This window comes from Zootoca vivipara, chromosome 17, assembly GCF_963506605.1.
Source record: "Zootoca vivipara chromosome 17, rZooViv1.1, whole genome shotgun sequence".
Classification (NCBI taxonomy): Eukaryota; Metazoa; Chordata; class Lepidosauria; order Squamata; family Lacertidae; genus Zootoca; species Zootoca vivipara.
In genome coordinates this window covers 19,332,910-19,350,355 of record NC_083292.1, presented here as the reverse complement: position 1 = coordinate 19,350,355, position 17,446 = coordinate 19,332,910, and the positions used below count along the sequence as shown (strand labels likewise).

The 17,446-nt window shown below is 48.6% G+C and overlaps 3 protein-coding genes across 4 annotated transcripts in view; 1 reads left to right on the top strand and 2 right to left on the bottom strand.

Annotated features, from left to right (window-relative positions):
* The window catches only part of MTMR3 (myotubularin related protein 3), a 312,417-nt gene that overhangs the window by 94,764 nt on the left and 200,207 nt on the right, over window positions 1–17,446 (bottom strand). The gene's annotated exons all lie outside the window — the stretch shown is intronic.
* LOC118075935 (cytochrome b-c1 complex subunit 9) lies at window positions 50–2,312 on the bottom strand. Its single transcript, XM_035098351.2, has 2 exons — window positions 2,105–2,312; window positions 50–296 (listed from the first exon to the last, which is right to left on the bottom strand). The coding sequence occupies exons 1-2, from the start codon at window positions 2,243–2,245 to the stop codon at window positions 246–248; spliced, it is 192 nt and encodes a 63-aa protein (XP_034954242.1). The 5' UTR covers window positions 2,246–2,312; the 3' UTR covers window positions 50–245.
* Window positions 2,463–16,187, top strand: ZMAT5 (zinc finger matrin-type 5). Of its 2 annotated transcripts, XM_035099305.2 has the most exons (6): window positions 2,463–2,636; window positions 6,391–6,541; window positions 6,981–7,043; window positions 8,826–8,906; window positions 13,907–14,018; window positions 15,523–15,791. In XM_035099305.2, exons 2-6 carry the CDS (start codon window positions 6,415–6,417, stop codon window positions 15,650–15,652), a joined length of 513 nt encoding a protein of 170 aa, XP_034955196.1. In that variant the 5' UTR covers window positions 2,463–2,636; window positions 6,391–6,414; the 3' UTR covers window positions 15,653–15,791. The 2 variants fall into 2 exon arrangements, with proteins under 2 accessions (XP_034955196.1, XP_034955195.2); XM_035099304.2 differs by lacking the exon at window positions 13,907–14,018 and having other exon boundaries at window positions 15,523–16,187.

Genomic DNA, 17,446 nt, shown 5'->3' with positions numbered 1-17,446 from the left:
TAAGGAATCAGCTCAGAGGAAATTAAAATGGAAGGTCTGAAGTTCACAATGTCTTAGAATGTATTTTATTACGCTACATTTCAGCACATTAAGTTCATAACCCCAGGTAGCTTGTTCTTGAGAGGATGCACTCTGGATCAAACTGCCACATATGGACAAACATTTTCTGCCTCAGCAGCTGGTGGTCAAGAAGAAGAGCTTGTAGTGAAGATCACAGAAGGCCCATCAGGAATCCAGCATCTCCTTCACTCGTCACGTGGCTCTTCGTACTTGTGCTTGATGTGCTTCCAGAGTTTCTGCATCATAAGAGAGACAAGAATACAGTAATCTTAAGTAACAGCCTCAGGAATGCGTGTTTGCAACCTGGCACAGTCCACTACTTACTGCCCCCAGGATTAATGGGTGGTATTTTGCAAAGCACAGCAATACCACTCAATATTACGCCCAAGGTGATTTCAAATAAAGGTAATAGAGGTATCTGCTTTGATAACCTGCACACGATAGGAGTGTCGTCATTCCAGTATAATCCTAAATATGTTCATTCAGAAGTCCTGTTGAACTGAACTTACTCCTCCATCCTGAAAAGAGATGGGTGCTGCACCCCATAGTCTCCTTTGAGTGGACTTAACCATCCAGGGGTCCTTTACCTTTTTACCCCCTAAAAGTGTAATTAGGACTACAGCATTAAAGTATATATCAGGCACCCCCAAACGTCGGCCCTCCAGATGTTTTGGACTACAGTTCCCATCATCCCTGACCACTGGTCCTCTTAGGGTTCATGGGAGTTGTAGGCCAAAACATCTGGAGGGCAGCAGTTTGGGGATGCCTAGTCGATATTATGCACCCTCATTTTCTCATATAACTGCACTCTTTACTTGTCAACTGTTCTCTTTCTCTGCCTTTAACACTTTCTCTTTGCCTCAAAATCAGTGCTGTGGCCTCCTCAATTCTCCCCCCAAAGTACAACCACATTGGGAATAAACATCCAGATATATGCCAACTACAAAAACCCTCAGAATAAGAAAGCTTGGTTTCTATCATCTCTATAGATTACCAAACTGCCTATAAAATAAAATGATGATGATCAGATGATAGGTGCCTGCCCCAGGGAGCTTACAATCTGAATATTTGTCACAGGGAAGATGTGGAGAAAGATAAAACGGGAAGAATATGCCATTATTTCAGCTACACATTCTTAAGGTTATAGTTACAGTAGGACATGAAAACTAGAAGGTTGTGGCAAATGCTTCACAGAAAACATGAGCTTGATGGAGGAATTTTGAAGAAATGGGATTGCATCCCACAGGTGTTCTGGAAAGCAGTTCCAAGCATTCAGGGCAGGAGAGAAATTGCTGAATCTTTTGAGGGAGCAAAAGATCTTGATTTATTTGCAAAAGCAGTCACTTCCTATAGCTCTTTCCCAGAAGCCCAAGGCATTGTTTTCTTCCATGTATAAGGTGAAACATCTGTTCTTCTCAAATAGATGCTGCACAGCCTGAACTACAAATTTCACAGCTGAACTAACAGATCATAATGGGTGGCAAGAACCCTAGAATTACAATGTCATGGCCTTTGGCTAGCACAATAAAAGTTCATGCATGTAATTCAGCACTGAGTAGGCACTTGGGTCTTGACTCGGCGCAGCTTATTTGTTTATAGTTTACCTGCCATGGCTTCTCCCCAAGACTTCTAGGAACTGTAGTCTCAACTGTTGTGTTATAAATTAAAGCGTGTTAGTGACTGATTAAATTCTTTCATTACCCCGCTATGCTCACAATCCTGGTAGTTAAGATTGTTCACCCCTCTCATGCAAGCTGAAAGATAAAATAAGGATCTTAACAGACCGTAGTCATTGCAAGCTACACATCGTTCCAGACCCGCTGGCCTTCGCTTGTTTGGGAGGCTTTCCCTCGTACCTTCCAGGTGGCCCCATGTAAGACAGACAAAGTCCCAAGGCAGGCGTTAAGTTGTTTCGAAGCAGCGCGAGAGACCCAAAGCCGGGGCCTCTCGTATATGAAGGCCCCGTTTGACCTTCGCGCAACCGCGGCCCGCGTTCTACGCAAGTCCCCGGCTCGGGCCTGCGCGACCCCACAGGTCGACTTACCTCCTTGTTAATCTGCTCGTAGATGGAGTCCGCGCCCTGGTCGAAGGCTCGCTCGAAGAGCAAGGCGCCCACCACGATCGTGAAAGCGAAGGTAGCGGTGCGGCGTAAAAGCACTCGATAGACCTGCTTGGCGAGAGTCATCTTCAGCAGCCTTCAGTTACCGCGCACGCGCAGCTCTCGCCTCCTCTAGCAAAGGGCGGCCTCTCCGGCTGCCAAAGCTTTATGGGTAATGAAGGCTTTTCCCGCGCGGGATGATGGGCTTTGGAGTCCCGCTCCAGCCTCCTAACCTGTAGTCTGTCGGATAGATAAACTTCATTTCCCGGGATGCCCTACGGTTGGTGTCACGTGATCTTTAGGAGCTCATGCCTTTGGCAGTCGTAGTCTTGTGTGCTTTCTGGGGATTTTAGAAGCCTGCCCCAAACTACAGCTGCTAGTTGGATTGGATAGAGGACTATAGTTAGAGATGTTGCCTGCGGGGTTCTTCTACCAGGTGTGGGGGGCGATGCCTGTGATGTCGTCTGTGTAAAGGGAGGTGAGTGGTCTGTTGGTCTATTTTGCGTTACTTCCTTGCCGCCCATGGCCTCGGCTCTTATCATTTACAATGGCATGGTAAGCTGCTTCCTATCAGGATTTGTCCATCCAGGTTGCCTTATACTGTATTGAGTCAGACCATTGGTCCACCTAGCTCAGTATTGTCTACACGGACTGGCAGCAGCTCTGTAGAAGTTCAGGCAGGAGACGCTCCCAGCCCTGGCGGGAGATGCTGGGGATTAAGCCTGAGACTTTGGTACGAAGAGGTGTGGGATATAGCTATTAATGGTAAATTAACACGTGCTGTTAAGATAAGACGGGGAATATGCAGGAGAAATGATTTTGTGGAGATATGAAAGGTGTTTGTAGAATTTGTACTGTTAAAACGGAAAGGGGTCAAACCATCTCGAGAGGTGTTGAAATTTTGGGAGGTTGGATAGTTAGAATGGAATGGTCTCGGGGGTGGGGGGTGCACATTTTTATTTATATTTATTATTATTACTTTGTCAAAGTACCGGTGAGACTTTCACCGGTATCATCAGATAGAACAAGGAGTGTTCACTGCTTGCCAGTATTGGCAATACAGCAATGAGCTAGATAGACCAAAAGTTTGTCTGGGTATGTAGGGCAGCTTCCTGTGTTCCTTTCTCACTATTACCTGATCTTTAAAAAACCCAAAACAAAACCCTGGAGATGCTGGAGATTGAACTGGGGGAAGGGGGCTTGCAAAACACATGTTCTACCACCAATCATTCATCAGCAGAGATTACTTCAGATTGCCAGCTGCATTAAGATTTTTGCAGCAAAGACAACATCAAAGAACCTGGCAATGTCTGAAGAGACAAACAGATTTTGAAGCAATTTTAAAGTAACATTTGTATGATTCATCTTAGGAATGTTTGGGTGCCTAATTCCTTGTTTGTTTGTTTACTTGTTTAAAGCTTTATAAATTGCATTCTCTTTCAAATCGGAACCAGTGAAGGCAGTGAAGGTCCTGTGCGAGTGCCTGGAGGCGGTTGGAGGATGGATGGTGGCTAACAGATTGAGGTTGAATCCTGACAAGACAGGAGTACTGTTCGTGGGGGACAGGAGGCGGGCAGGTGTGGAGGATTCCCTGGTTCTGAACGGGGTAACTGTGCCCCTGAAAGACCAGGTGCACAGCCTGCGAGTCATTTTGGACTCACAGCTGTCCATGGAGGCGCAGGTCAATTCTGTGTCCAGGGCAGCTGTCTATCAGCTCCATCTGGTACGCAGGCTGAGACCCTACCTGCGTGCAGACTGTCTAGCAAGAGTGGTGCATGCTCTAGTTATCTCCCACTTGGACTACTGCAATGCGCTCTACGTGGGGCTACCCTTGAAGGTGACTCGGAAACTACAACTAATCCAGAATGCGGCAGCTAGACTGGTGACTGGGAGTGGCCGCCGAGACCACATAACACCGGTCTTGAAAGATCTACGTTGGCTCCCAGTACGTTTCCAAGCACAATTCAAAGTGTTGGTGCTGACCTTTAAAGCCCTAAATGGCCTTGGTCCAGTATACCTGAAGGAGCGTCTCCACCTCCATCATTCTGCCCGACACTGAGGTCCAGCACCGAGGGCCTTCTGGCGGTTCCCTCGTTGCGAGATGCCAAGTTGCAGGGAACTAGGCAGAGGGCCTTCTCGGTGGTGGCGCCTGCCCTGTGGAACGCCCTCCCAACAGATGTCAAAGAGGAAAACAACTACCAGACTTTTAGAATACATCTGAAGGCAGCCCTGTTCAGGGAGGCTTTTAATGTTTAATAGATTATTGTGTTTTAATTTTCTGTTGGAAGCCGCCCAGAATGGCTGGGGAAACCCAGCCAGATGGACAGGGTATAAATAAATTATTATTATTATTATTATTATTATTATTATTATTATTAAAAAAACAAGTTGCAAAAAGAATGAAAACATCAATAAAATATCACTAAAAACATCACAAAAAAGTCCATAAATACCAGTTGATTAAAAAAAAATCACGTTGCAAAGGCTGGTCTAAATCACACTATTTTCAGAAGACATCTGAAAGAAGGGAGTAATGGTTCCTGTCAAACTTCTACTGGCAGTGAGTTCCACAGGGCAGGGCCTGCCATGCTAAAGGCTCTGTCCCCAGTAGAGGCCAAGCGAACCTCAGGGGAGTTGGGAACCAGCAGAAATGCCCCATCAGAGGTGGAACATGAGCAATTGTTTTCCCATTGTAGCTATAAGAATAAAAAACCCCCAAACAAATTCAAAAGTAATAGAGTGGGTGGGAAACTAGCACCATATTTATTTATGGTTTTGGCTCAAAAAACTTGTGCCTCTATGACTTTAGTAGCTTTCTAGGTGCCACTACTAGACTCTGGCCTACCCTGTTTCCCCTTTTAAAATATGTAGTCATAAAGTAAGCCATGGCAGGGTTTTTAAGCATTTGAGAAATATAAGACATACCCAGAAAATAAGCCATACTTCCGCGCCGCGGAAACCAACCCCCACAGGCACCTCCACTCACAGAGTCACTCCATGCGCCCGGCACTTCAGGAGTGCGATCAGCTGTGAAGCGGTGCTCCAAGAGCTCCGCTTAATAGCTGATCGCACTCCCGGCTTGCTGGCTGCATCCCCGCGCTCCGCTTTCTCGTCCACCGCCGTCCCTGCCGCTTCCGTGCTTGCCGCCACCGCTGGGCGCACTGCTTCTTCCTTGCCTGGCCTGGCCAAGGAGCTTGGAGTGCCCTGCAGTGGCGGGCAGAGCGCCTGAGCCTGCGGCCTCTGCCTGGCCCGGCCAAGGACGCCTGCTGCCCCGCCACCCGGAACCGGTGGCTGCTGCAGCGCCGAGCACTCAAGAGAGCCCAGCAGCGCCCTGAGCCGTAAAAACCGTACCGGTAACAAGAAAATAAGGCATCCCACCGAAAGTAAGCCACCCTGTGTTTTTTTTTGAGGAAAAAACGTTATAAGATGGTGTCTTTAAAAAGGGGAAACATGGTATTTGCAACCACCATTCCAGCATTCGAAGCAACTCTCAGTTGCATTCTGGACAGCAAATGAGCTGATTTGATCGATGAAGCCCAAAATGATTCTGACTCAGCCATAAATTAGACTAGTCTCCTCTGCTGGGCTGTAGTGTTGTTGTTGTTTTTAAATAATTTCTACGATATTTATATACTGATTATCAACCATCATGGTTCTTGAAGCGGTATGCAATAATGCTGATCAGATTTATAGGCGCATGGGATTGCCATTACTGCAATAGACCCTATTAAGTCAGCCTGGTAAATGAGCCCACAAATAGTATTAGGCTGCAAAGATAAATATTACTAGCGTGTTAATGAGGCTAGTGGAAGAGGGGGAGCTGTAGTCTCTGAAGCTGTAAGAATGTACCGAGAGCCTGTCTGCTGGATCTGGCCAAACACCCATCTAGTCCAGCATCCTGTTCTCAGTGTGACCAAACAGATGCTTCTTCTGGGAAGCCCATAGCCAGATCTGAGCACACCAGCTCTTTTCCCACTTGTGATTCTCAGTAACTGGTATTCAAAGGCGTACTGCCTTCATTAGTGAAGAAGAGAACATAGCCATTGGGGCTTAGTAGCCAACGATAGCCTTCTGTTCCATGAATTTGTCTAATCCTCATTTTAAAGCTGTCCCCCAAGTCACTACATCTTGTGGGAGTAAACCTATAGCAAAGCTGTGCAATCAAGGAAAAGAAGCCAAAGTCTGATCATTTCATTGACATGTGGGTAAACAGTGTTTGATCTTCCCTGCAGAGGTTCCCTTCAGCAAGCGTCTCCATGGGGAAGCGCTATTTCTGTGACTACTGCAACCGCTCTTTCCAGGACAACCTCCACAACAGGAAGAAGCACCTAAACGGGGTTCAGCACCTCCGGGCCAAGAAGGTCTGGTACGATCTGTTCCGAGGTAAGAGGCTGCTTCGTAAGAAGGAAGAGCCTTTCGGGTAGATCAGGCCTGTGGCTTATCTGGTCCACCATTCAGCGACCAAGCAGATGCTTATTAGGGGAAGCCCGCAAACAGCACCTGAGAACAACAGCACTCTCTTCCCACTTACAAGTCCCAGCAAATGGTATTCAGAGGCATTTACTGCCCCCGACAGGGAATATGGAATTGTAAGCCTGGGTGGGATTCTTGTGGGACGCCTCTTGCTTGCCCTAGTGGATGTGCGGAGCAATGCCCCTCACCTCATTTTATCCTCTCCATCCTTTTAAGCAGAGGTTGGATGGCCGCATGTCATGGATGCTTTAGCTGAGATTCCTGCATTGCAGGGGGGGGGGGGGTTGGACTAGATGACCCTTGGAACCCTTTCCATCTCTATGCTTCTATGATCCTTTGCCATCTACAGATAGTGCAACCATCCTGCAGGAGGAGCAGAGTAAGAAGCCGTGTCGGGAATTCCTGCTATCAGGTATGCTTTTCTTTTCATTGGGTTCCTTCCACCCCCAAGAAGCTGTTCTCAGGGGCAGGGAGAAGAGTATCAAATATGTGGGGGTGCCCTGCTGGATCTGACCAAAGGCCTATCTGGTCTAGATTCCCTGCAGCGGCCAAACAGATATCTCTCGGAAGCCTGCAGGAGGGCAGCAGCCCTGTCCCTCTGCTGTCGCCTTCTAGTAACTAGCGTTTAAAGATATACTGCCTCTGAGCTTGGAGGTTCTACTTGTCTATCAGTAAGCCTCCATCAACAACCTCAGATATGCAGATGACACAACCTTGATGGCAGAAAGTGAGGAGGAATTAAAGAACCTTTTAATGAGGGTGAAAGAGGAGAGCGCAAAATATGGTCTGAAGCTCAACATCAAAAAAACCAAGATCATGGCCACTGGTCCCATCACCTCCTGGCAAATAGAAGGGGAAGAAATGGAGGCAGTGAGAGATTTTACCTTCTTGGGCTCCTTGATCACTGCAGATGGTGACAACAGTCACGAAATTAAAAGACGCCTGCTTCTTGGGAGAAAAGCAATGACAAACCTAGACAGCATCTTAAAAAGCAGAGACATCACCTTGCCTACAAAGGTCTGTATAGTTAAAGCTATGGTTTTCCCAGTAGTGATGTATGGAAGTGAGAGCTGGACCATAAAGAAGGCTGATCGCCGAAGAATTGATGCTTTTGAATTATGGTGCTGGAGGAGACTCTTGAGAGTCCCATGGACTGCAAGAAGATCAAACCTATCCATTCTGAAGGAAATCAGCCCTGAGTGCTCACTGGAAGGACAGATCCTGAAGCTGAGGTTCCAATACTTTGGCCACCTCACGAGAAGAGAAGAATCCTTGGAAAAGACCCTGATGTTGGGAAAGATTGAGGGCACTAGGAGAAAGGGACGACAGAGGACGAGATGGTTGGACAGTGTTCTCGAAGCTACGAACATGAGTTTGACCAAACTGCAGTGGTAGACAGGAGTGCCTGGCGTGCTCTGGTCTATGGGGTCACGAAGAGTCGGACACGACTAAACAGCAACAACAACAAGCCTCCATGAATTTGTCTTCCCACCCTTTTGAAATCGCTGAAACTAGTAGCTGTCACAGTGCATTTATTTCCCCCTAATTTTTAATTTGCTGCAGGAGGCAGTAGATGTGGACCGTAATAAATAAGTGAATTCGTTTGCTCAAGTGGTTATATAAAAATCCCGCGAATGGAGTTTTGTACACAGGAAGGGCCATACTGCCGGTAATGGAAAGGGTGTGTGTGTGTGTGTTTGTGTTTGTGTGCGATGCACGTTTTGACAATTCTTGAATGCTGTAATACAGGTGAAACTTGGAAAATTAGAATATCGTTGAAAAGTGCATTTATTTCAGTAACGGAACTTAAAAGGTGAAACCAAAACAGTATATGAGATAGATGCATGACATGCAAAGCAAGATATGTCAAGCCTTTATTTGTTGTAATTGTAATTATTTGTCGTTAGGCGGGTCAATTATAAATGGAGTGTAATTAATGAAATGTAATAGCGATGTTTATTTTTGTATTATTGGTAACTATTTGTTTTATTACTGTGGAATTTCCAAAAGAAAGCATTTGTAAAAGGATAAAAAATAAGTTGCATTACTGAAATAAATGCATTTTTCAACAATATTCTAATTTTCCTAGTTTCACCTGTATCTCTTGGTCCTGCTGTGGTGGTTAGCTCCTTTGGTCCCCCGAGGCCAGTGGTTTTGTTCTTTAAAGTTGTCCTTGCTTTGGATCTCTTGGCAGGACGGTGTGATTTCGGCCCCAACTGCAGGTTCTCCCACATGACAGAGGAAGATCTGGAGCAGCTGAATGCTCATGTGCAAGGTAAATGGGGTCTGGAGAATGTAGGCACCCGTAGCCCTAACAGGGTGTGGGATAAACATAAGGGAAAGTGCCAATCCCTTATGTAAGCCCTGTGCAAATCGCTGTTAGGCTGCCTTTAATCTGAGAGCAAGCTAGCACCTCTTGGAGTTCTCCTGTGTTACATTATGCCTGCTATGGCACTGAGGATGGCTTCTTGCCCGAGCCTTGTCTGTGGTCATTGTGATGGGCATCTTTCCCCAAACGCAGCCCCCCCCCCAACTCCGCAACCTCCACTGCAAAGTGGAGGCAGGGAAGGCCAGAGAAATCCGAGCAGCTGTTCCCGGTTCCTGTTGTGTTTGTTCACCAATTATACCGCTATTGATTATCAATGTAGGGTAAATGGGCTGGGCAAAAGCAAATATAATTGAATCAGCTGGAGAGAGAGAAAGGCAGGGGAGCAAAACTCTCTGTCCCCACCTCCTCTGCTTGATTTCTGCAAATCGAAACCTTTTTAATTAAAGACTCTCCCCTGCAAAGACGACCCTGCTGCCTAGACTTCTGGCATCTGGCAAGCCTGCAGCAATTGGTTTTTCGTGTCCCCACTGTGCAGAAAGGGACACTCAGTTGGGGTTAAGCTTTCTTTGCTGTCTTTCCAGGAGTTCTGAGCAAGATAAGCTGAACCCACAATGCTTTTTGGGGGGGGTGGGGGGCTCTTGGAACAAAGCATTACAGAAGCCGGAACTTGGATGGGAGGGAATGGCTGCAGCGTTTCTGTTTTATGGAAGTTATTGACAATTTAACAATAATCCCCTTGTCTTTGGGGAAGGGCCGTAGCTCAGTGGTCGGGTGTCTAGCAAGCAGGAGGTCCCCGGTTCAATCCCCGCCAGCATCTCCAGGTAGACAGGTAGAGAGGTGCCTGGCTGAAATCCTGATCAGTGTACACAATACTGAGCTAGGTGGACGGAGTATAAGACAGCTTCCTCTGTAAGTATGGAAAAGAGGCTAAAGCTAGGGGTGGCGGGGGGGGGGGCTTGTCCAAGTCCCACATTGAGGTGAAGCAATATGAATTTCACTTGGACAGGCTGGGGGTAAGCAAGATGTTTTATACCCTTCCTGGGCAAGTGTAGGGCCAGGCCAGGCACGACACAGGAAATTTGCGATTCATTTATTTTAAAAGCATTTCTAAACCACTCAATAGTTTGACACCTCTAAGCGATATGCATAAAGGCTACTTAAAAACAGTATTGTTGAAAATGGAGCTGCAACTTTTTTTAAAAAAAACCCAGTATTATTACAAACAAACAAATCAGAAATTCAGTGGTAACAGGGCCAGGGAAGGTAAAGGTAAAGGGACCCCTGACCATTAGGTCTAGTCGTGACCAACTCTGGGGTTGCGCGCTCATCTCGCATTATTGGCCGAGGGAGCCAGCGTATAGCTTCCAGGTCATGTGGCCAGCATGACAAAGCCGCTTCTGGCAAACCAGAGCAGCACATGGAAACGCCGTTTACCTTCCTGCTGTAGCGGTTCCTATTTATCTACTTGCATTTTGACCTGCTTTCGAACTGCTAGGTTGGCAGGAGCTGGGACCGAGCAACGGGAGCTCACCCCGTCACAGGGATTCGAACCGCTGACCTTCTGATCAACAAGCCCTAGGCTCAGTGGTTTAACCCACAGCGCCACCTGGGTCCCTTATTACGAACAAACAAATCAGAAATTCAGTGGTAACAGGGCCAGGGAAAGCCTGGGCTAAAAGATGCCTTTGCAAGGCATATGAAACAATGAGTGGATGATGGATGGGGCAGGGCATTCCACAACAGTGGGAAAAGCCTGTTTTTGGCTCCTCTCTTGAAGCTAAACCAGAGAGGTTGTGGGGTGGAGAGTCTTCCATGTTACCCGTTTCTGGCTACTCCTCCCTCTTTCCCCCCTTCTTTCTCCGGCTGCCCTCATGAATATTCAGCAGGCTGGAAGAATAATTGGCTGCCACTGCCAAGCTGGCGCGATCCTTCACTCTGCTGGAGTGGTGGGCTGTTAATTTCACACCCTGTCGGAAAATGTTTAACATTTTGCTTAAAAGCATGACATATGGCACTGTCTTAGTTTGGAGCAGGTGGTTGGCAGGAGGGTGGGTCCTGCAGGAGGTGTCTCTGTGTGTGTGTGTGGGGGGGGTCCTCCGGGGTGGGTGGTAGGAGATGCCTTTTTTGCATTCTGTTCTGGAATGGTTTCCTCTGGGGACTGGGCAGGGTGATCTGATCATTAGTATGGGGAGAAGTGTTGGCCAAGTCCCTCTCTCTCCCCCCCCCCCTTTCCCATTGCTTTTTTGGTATTCAGCTGCCCCCAGGAACCTGTGTTCTTGTTGCTGATGAATGGAACGTTTCCTCCCGACTGCCTCCTGCAATCACTCAAGCTGTCTCTGGCTTATTCTGCCTTCGGGCCCCCGTGATTGCGCTGTTAATGTCAACGAGCCAGGATGTTTCCCCTCCCCGAATATGCATTAAAGCACCAAAGCCGTAATAAAAAGCAACAGCACGGGCCTCCTTTGAAGGGAGAGACTGTCCTGGGGATGGGGGTCACCAAGGCAAGATTTCCATGGCTGGCTTGTTTTGCAACGGGCATCAGTCCCGTGTCCCTGCTCGGGGACGGAGGGTGAGAGTGCGAGTTCTGCCCCAGTTGTAAGCGAGTGGCAGGGAAACCACAGCTCCAAGCCTGCGCAGATTCCTGAACCAAGGGTGTAGAAATTCAGCTGTGTGCAAGAAGATGCTGGCTGCTGGATCAGGCCAGCATCCTGTTCTCACAGTGGCCAGCCAGATGCCTGTGGGAAGCCAGAAAACAGGGACTGAGCACAAGTTCGCTTTTCTCTCCTGTGAGTTTCAGCAGCTGATGTTTAGAAGCATTCCTGCCTCTGACAATTGAGGCAGAGCAATAGCCATCATGGGACCCAGGTGGCGCTGTGGGCTAAACCACTGAGCCTAGGGCTTGCTGATCAGAAGGTCGGCGGTTCGAATCCCTGTGACGGGGTGAGCTCCCGTTGCTCGGTCCCAGCTCCTGCCAACCTAGCAGTTCGAAAGCACATCAAAATGCAAGTAGATAAATAGGAACCGCTACAGCGGGAAGGTAAACGGCGTTTCCATGTGCTGCTCTGGTTTGCCAGAAGCGGCTTTATCATGCTGGCCACATGACTTGGAAGCTATACGCCGGCTCCCTCGGCCAATAATGTGAGATGAGCACGCAACCCCAGAGTCGGTCACGACTGGACCTAATGGTCAGGGGTCCCTTTACCTTAATAGCCATCATGGTGTTTGTGGCAGCTAGGCTGGTGGCTGGGAGCAGCAGCCCGGACCACATAATGCTGGTTCTAAAGGATCTTCATTGGCTCCCAGTGTGTTTCCGATCACCATTGACCTTTGGAGACGTAAACGACCTCGGTTCTGTATACCTGAAGGAGTGTCTCCACCCCCATTGTTCAGCCCGGAGACTGAGGTCCAGCTCCGAGGGCCTTCTGGCGGTTCCCTCCCTGCAGGAAGTGAAGCTACAGGGAACCAGGCAGAGGGCCTTCTTAGTGGTGGTGCCCACCCTGTGGAATGCCCTCCCACCAGATGTCAAGGAGATGAGTAACTATATTATCTTCAGGAGACACCTGAAGGCAGCCCTGTATAGGGAATCTTTATAATGTGCGATGTTTTATTATGTTTTTATGTAAGTTGGCAGCTGCCCAGAATGGCTGGGGCAACCTGGTCAGATGGGCAGGGTACAAATAATATAATATTATTTACTGGATCAGGCCAATAGTCAATCTAATCCAGCATCCTGTTCTCACAGTGGCCATCAAAGTGGCAAGCCTGCAAGCAAAGACTCGAGTCCCTCCTGGAGTTTCCAGCAACTGTACTGCTCCTAACACTTAAACTGCAGAATTTGATCCCACAAGATAGGTCCCCCTTTTTCCTAATACTAGGACCTCCAACGACTCTGAACGTTGGAAGATTTGGAGCAGACAAAAGTGCTTCCTCACACAGTGACAAACTCAGTGACTCAGTTGCACCAAGCCAAGGTTGTGTCAATACTTCAGGCACCAAACCTGTTTCCAGCATCTCCTCCTTGTGCCTTGCAGCCGTGCCATTGCTCCATTGAGCTATGGAACTCACCCCTGCAGAAGGCAGGGACAGCCGATAACTGGGATGGCTTTAAAACAGGACTGGGCAACTTTGTGGAGGAGAAGACTGACCAACAGCACCACAAAGGCTCTGCTTTTCCTCCACGGTTGGAGACAGTAATGCAGGCATCCCCAAACTCGGCCCTCCAGATTTTTGGGACTACAGTTCCCATCATCCATGACCACTGGTCCTGCTAGCTAGGGATGATGGGAGTTGTAGTCCCAAAACATCTGGAGGGCTGAGTCTGGGGTTGCCTGCAGTAATGCTTCTGAATTTTAGTTGCAGGAAGCCACAGGAGGAGAGAATGTTCTTGTATTTGGGTCCGGCTTGTGGGCTTAGCAGAAAAGGCTTCTGGTTAGCCACAGTGAGAACAGGACGCTGGACTATTGGCCCTGATCCTTCAGAGCTCTTTTGATGTTATTGTGCCACTTCTGTCTGTTTTCGGAGAGCTACAAGGACCTGTCTTCTGAAGCAGGAGTTGCAGCTGGCCCTTCTCTTGCTGCTCTGGGCACAACCTGTGAGTCTCATTGGCGCTCTCCCCTGTTGGTGATCCACGCTTGTACAAATTCTGCCAAGGCAAAGGACGTTGTTGCTGTTGTTCTTATATAAAAAAAAAGCTGTTCCAGGATTTGGAGCTGCGTAGGTCGAGGACTGGATAAGATGGGAAGGCAGAGCCATCCACCCAGAAGTGGCCAAATCGCAGAACGGCAGCTGGGAACGGCAGCTGGGAAGGTGGTTCCGTAAAGGGAACCACAGCGCCCGGGCCAGAACTGTCAGCTGCAGGAATACAAGGAGAAATAACTCTTGAGTGTGTTCAATGGGGCGAAAGGCTGTCGGGCTAAATGAGATTGCCCTTCTTTCCAAAAAAACAGAAGAGAGGAGGGCGAAAGAGCAGCGGCAGGACAAGGCAGTCGCCACGCCTGGCACCATTGATGAGTGGCTGGAGAAGAGAGCCAAGCGGCTTGGCACAGCTCAGACTGACAGGTAATGTGCTATCTGCAGCTGGGGGCGGGCGAGATTTAGGTGATGGCAATGCTCTGCCTCCACAGTTGGAAGCAGCAATGTGGGAGGGGAGAGTGCTCTTGCACTCGGGTCCTGCTTGCAGATTTTCCAGGAGAGGCATAGGGTTGGAAACTGACAGCGGTATGCTGGACTAGATGGGCCATGCCTGGGCCCGGGCAGAAGAAGAATGGTGGAGACCGCCTCCCCGTCCTGACCCTTCCAGAGGAGAAGAAGACAGTTCAGAATTACAACAGGAGTTTGAGGGAGGTCACAGCTCAGAGGGGGGAAAGCTGGGAAATAATGGGAGAGGAGGAGGAGGAGGAAGAGGGAACACCAGGAGGGCAACAGCTGGAAGAAGGTGAATGTCAGGGGCTGGACTGAGGAAGAATGGTGGAGGCCGCCCCCCCCCCCCGAACCTTCCTGAAAACAGGACAGTATAGATTTAGAACTGTGGTTTGCAGAAGGGTTCAGAGGCTGCAGAGGGGAGAAGCTGGGAAATATTGGGAGAGCAGCAGGAAGAAGAAGCACCAGGGGAGAGACAGCTGACAGACTCGCATGTCTTTAGAAAGCATTCAAGAGCCCCCTCTCGCAGAACCCGGGGGGGCCTTGAAAGTAGGAGAGCAAAGGGCTCAGAAGCAAAGGGCCCTCAGCGCCACCCATAGGGGACAAGGTGACGAATGAGGAAGTGGGGGGGAAAGGGGGCGGAGACACTCTCAGGACCACGCCATTATTCCAAGAGGCTGTGTTTCCAAGCCTCTCTCTGTGAATATTGAATAAAAAGCAGTCAGTAAGGACTTTTGCTTGTCTTATCCATTCCTGGCAACCTGCCGTGGGGGTTGCATCCTCTGCCACCTGACAGGCCATTGGCCTGATCCAGCAGCCAGGCTCTTACGTTCTTAATTGCATTAGGAGGGGAAGTGGAAAGCTACTAGGCCAGTGTGGTTCAATGCCCGGCATCTCCACATAGGTGTGGGAAAGCCCCCTGTCTGAAACCCTGGAGAGCCACTGCAGGTAGACTGGGGACAGGGACCTTTGAGACCTCCAGATGTTGTTGGACTCCAACTCCCATGGGCCCCAGCAGGCTGGCCGGCGGTCGGGGGATGATGGGAGTTGCAGTTCAGCAACATCTGGAACAGCAAAGTCCCACCTAAGACAGTCTGACTTTAACAGAAGGAAGTTGTCCTTTGGCAAGAACTTGTACCCGTGGGCCAGGAAGTGCATTCTTCAAATCTCACCTTGGGGTTTCCCTAATTCGGTGACTCCAGCCAAGCCATGACCTTCCAGTCTGACCCTCCCTGTTTGCAATATTGAGATGTTGACACTGACCCTACCTCACAGGGTTGTTGTTGCAAAGGTTACTGAGATGTTGTTGCTGCACCCCGAGCCCTGCAACAGCTCTGTAGAAATATGGAGTCTTGGAGGGCTGAGGGTTTTTTTTTAATATAAAAAGTATCTGATTTCCACTGCTGTGCTTTTCTTCTCTCAGTCCCCTCTCGGAGGAAGAGTCTGTTTTCCAGTATCCACCTGGTTGGCCTTCGGTCCAGGATCTTCCACCTTCCCTGCAGGCTCCGCCTCCTGGTGGATGGCGGGTCCCACCCAATCTCCAATGGGGATGACTGTGCTGACACAACCAGGACGCCCTTCGGAACACCAGCCGGTGTCCCTTATGCCTTTGCTCCCAGTGTTGCTGAGGAAATACAACAGGAACAGGGAACCTGGGGGCCTCCAGATGTTGAACTACAGCTCCCATCCTCCCCAGACGGTGGCCGTGTTGGTTGGTGCTGATTGGAGCTGGAATCTTGGGGCGCCGCCACATCCTCCCCATCCCTCATATCGGATGTACATGTATATCCTTTCAGCTTTTCTGATTATTGACAGGTATCCTGCTGCTCACGTTCATGCATATGTAATGCGGAAAATGCAAAGGAGAATCAAAACGAAGTGGACCTTATTTAACGTAATGGTTTGATGAGAAAAAAGAAAATGTGAAAACTGCTAATTGAAGAAGTCACTGAGGGGCAAGATTGGAAGAATGGAAGATTGGGCACTGAGGGGTTTGCTCTGGCAGTCCTTGAAAGGGTGTCCCAGGGTAGAGTGGTCTGTAAGAGGTTCCCCCATCTCAAGGCTCTCCATTGCAGATCCGTTCTCTCCTTTGCGGCTCCACTGTCAGGACTGTGGGGGTTAACAGCAAAACTGGGGACGTTATGGAGGGGTGAACTTTGCATTAACCAGATCCAAAGTGCTCATCTTCCCACAGTGTGGCTCCAAAGCATGGTGGGTGTGGGGCTAAGACCCACCAATCCTGGGAGAGAAAATTTAGAAGGAGGAAGCATTCTGGATGATGAAAGCAGAAGAAAATGGGGAAGGGGGGGGGCCATCCTAATCCACAGATGCCATCAACCACCCCAGTAAGAACCCCTGGATTTTGCAGTCCTTTCAACTTGGTTTCTTTGCTTTACCTGGAGATGGCGGGAGTATCTATTGCCGTCGTTTAAATAAAGTTCAGCTGAAATTTGTACTTCCGTGTGTACTTGTAAACATAAATGTTTATATTTCTACAGAGCCAAGATTTTGGGACATGTGTGTGGGAGAGAATATTAAATCGGCAGTACCATTTGAGTGTCCAAACTTGCGTTGTTTGACTTCCTTCTCTTTGCTGCCTAGTTTAAATGTGCGCCGGGGGAACGCCAAGAGTTTTAACCCCTGTGACATTGCACATTCCCAGCGTTGTGTTTAAGATTTGGCCCTTGGCTGTTGCTTTGCATATGCTGTTGTTTGTGTGCCAGGTGTGGGCAGCTGGTGTGGGCCCTGTGCTTGGTGTGCTGATGGCAAGGGCTGGCATCACTGGGCACCTGCGAAGGTGCTGCCCGTTTAAAAGCCCTCATTGCAGAGCAGCAATGGGAGATCTGTGGCCCTTGTTTTTTTTTGCTGGACTTTGCACATCCCATCATCATTGGCCTGACTCGCCAATTGGGTCCAATCTACTGGGAGAGCAGGGCTTGCTCTGAGGATCTTAAAAACCAGGTAGGCGAAGAGCCAGGCCTTTCAGTAACCAGGTCTAGAGATGTAGAATTCCTGGAAATTTTGAAGCTCGGGAAAAAAACCTGGGTTTTTCCCGGAAAAAAATGGAAATTTTCAGAAAAATTGGAAAAAATGCTATATTAGCACTTCTTTTTTCTTTTCCAGATTGAAAGTCATTCTGTTACTTTAGAAACATAAAATATAACTATGGAGAATTTTAATGGGCATAAAATTATCACAACTAGCATATTAAAAAATATAGTGTATCCAAACGGGAACTGAAATTTAACTTGTCATTCATCACTGTTTGCTATGTAACATGCTTACTCCACCTCTCATGTTTTGCCCATGAGACCTTATGTATTTCCTCACACTGATGTGTGTGGTCT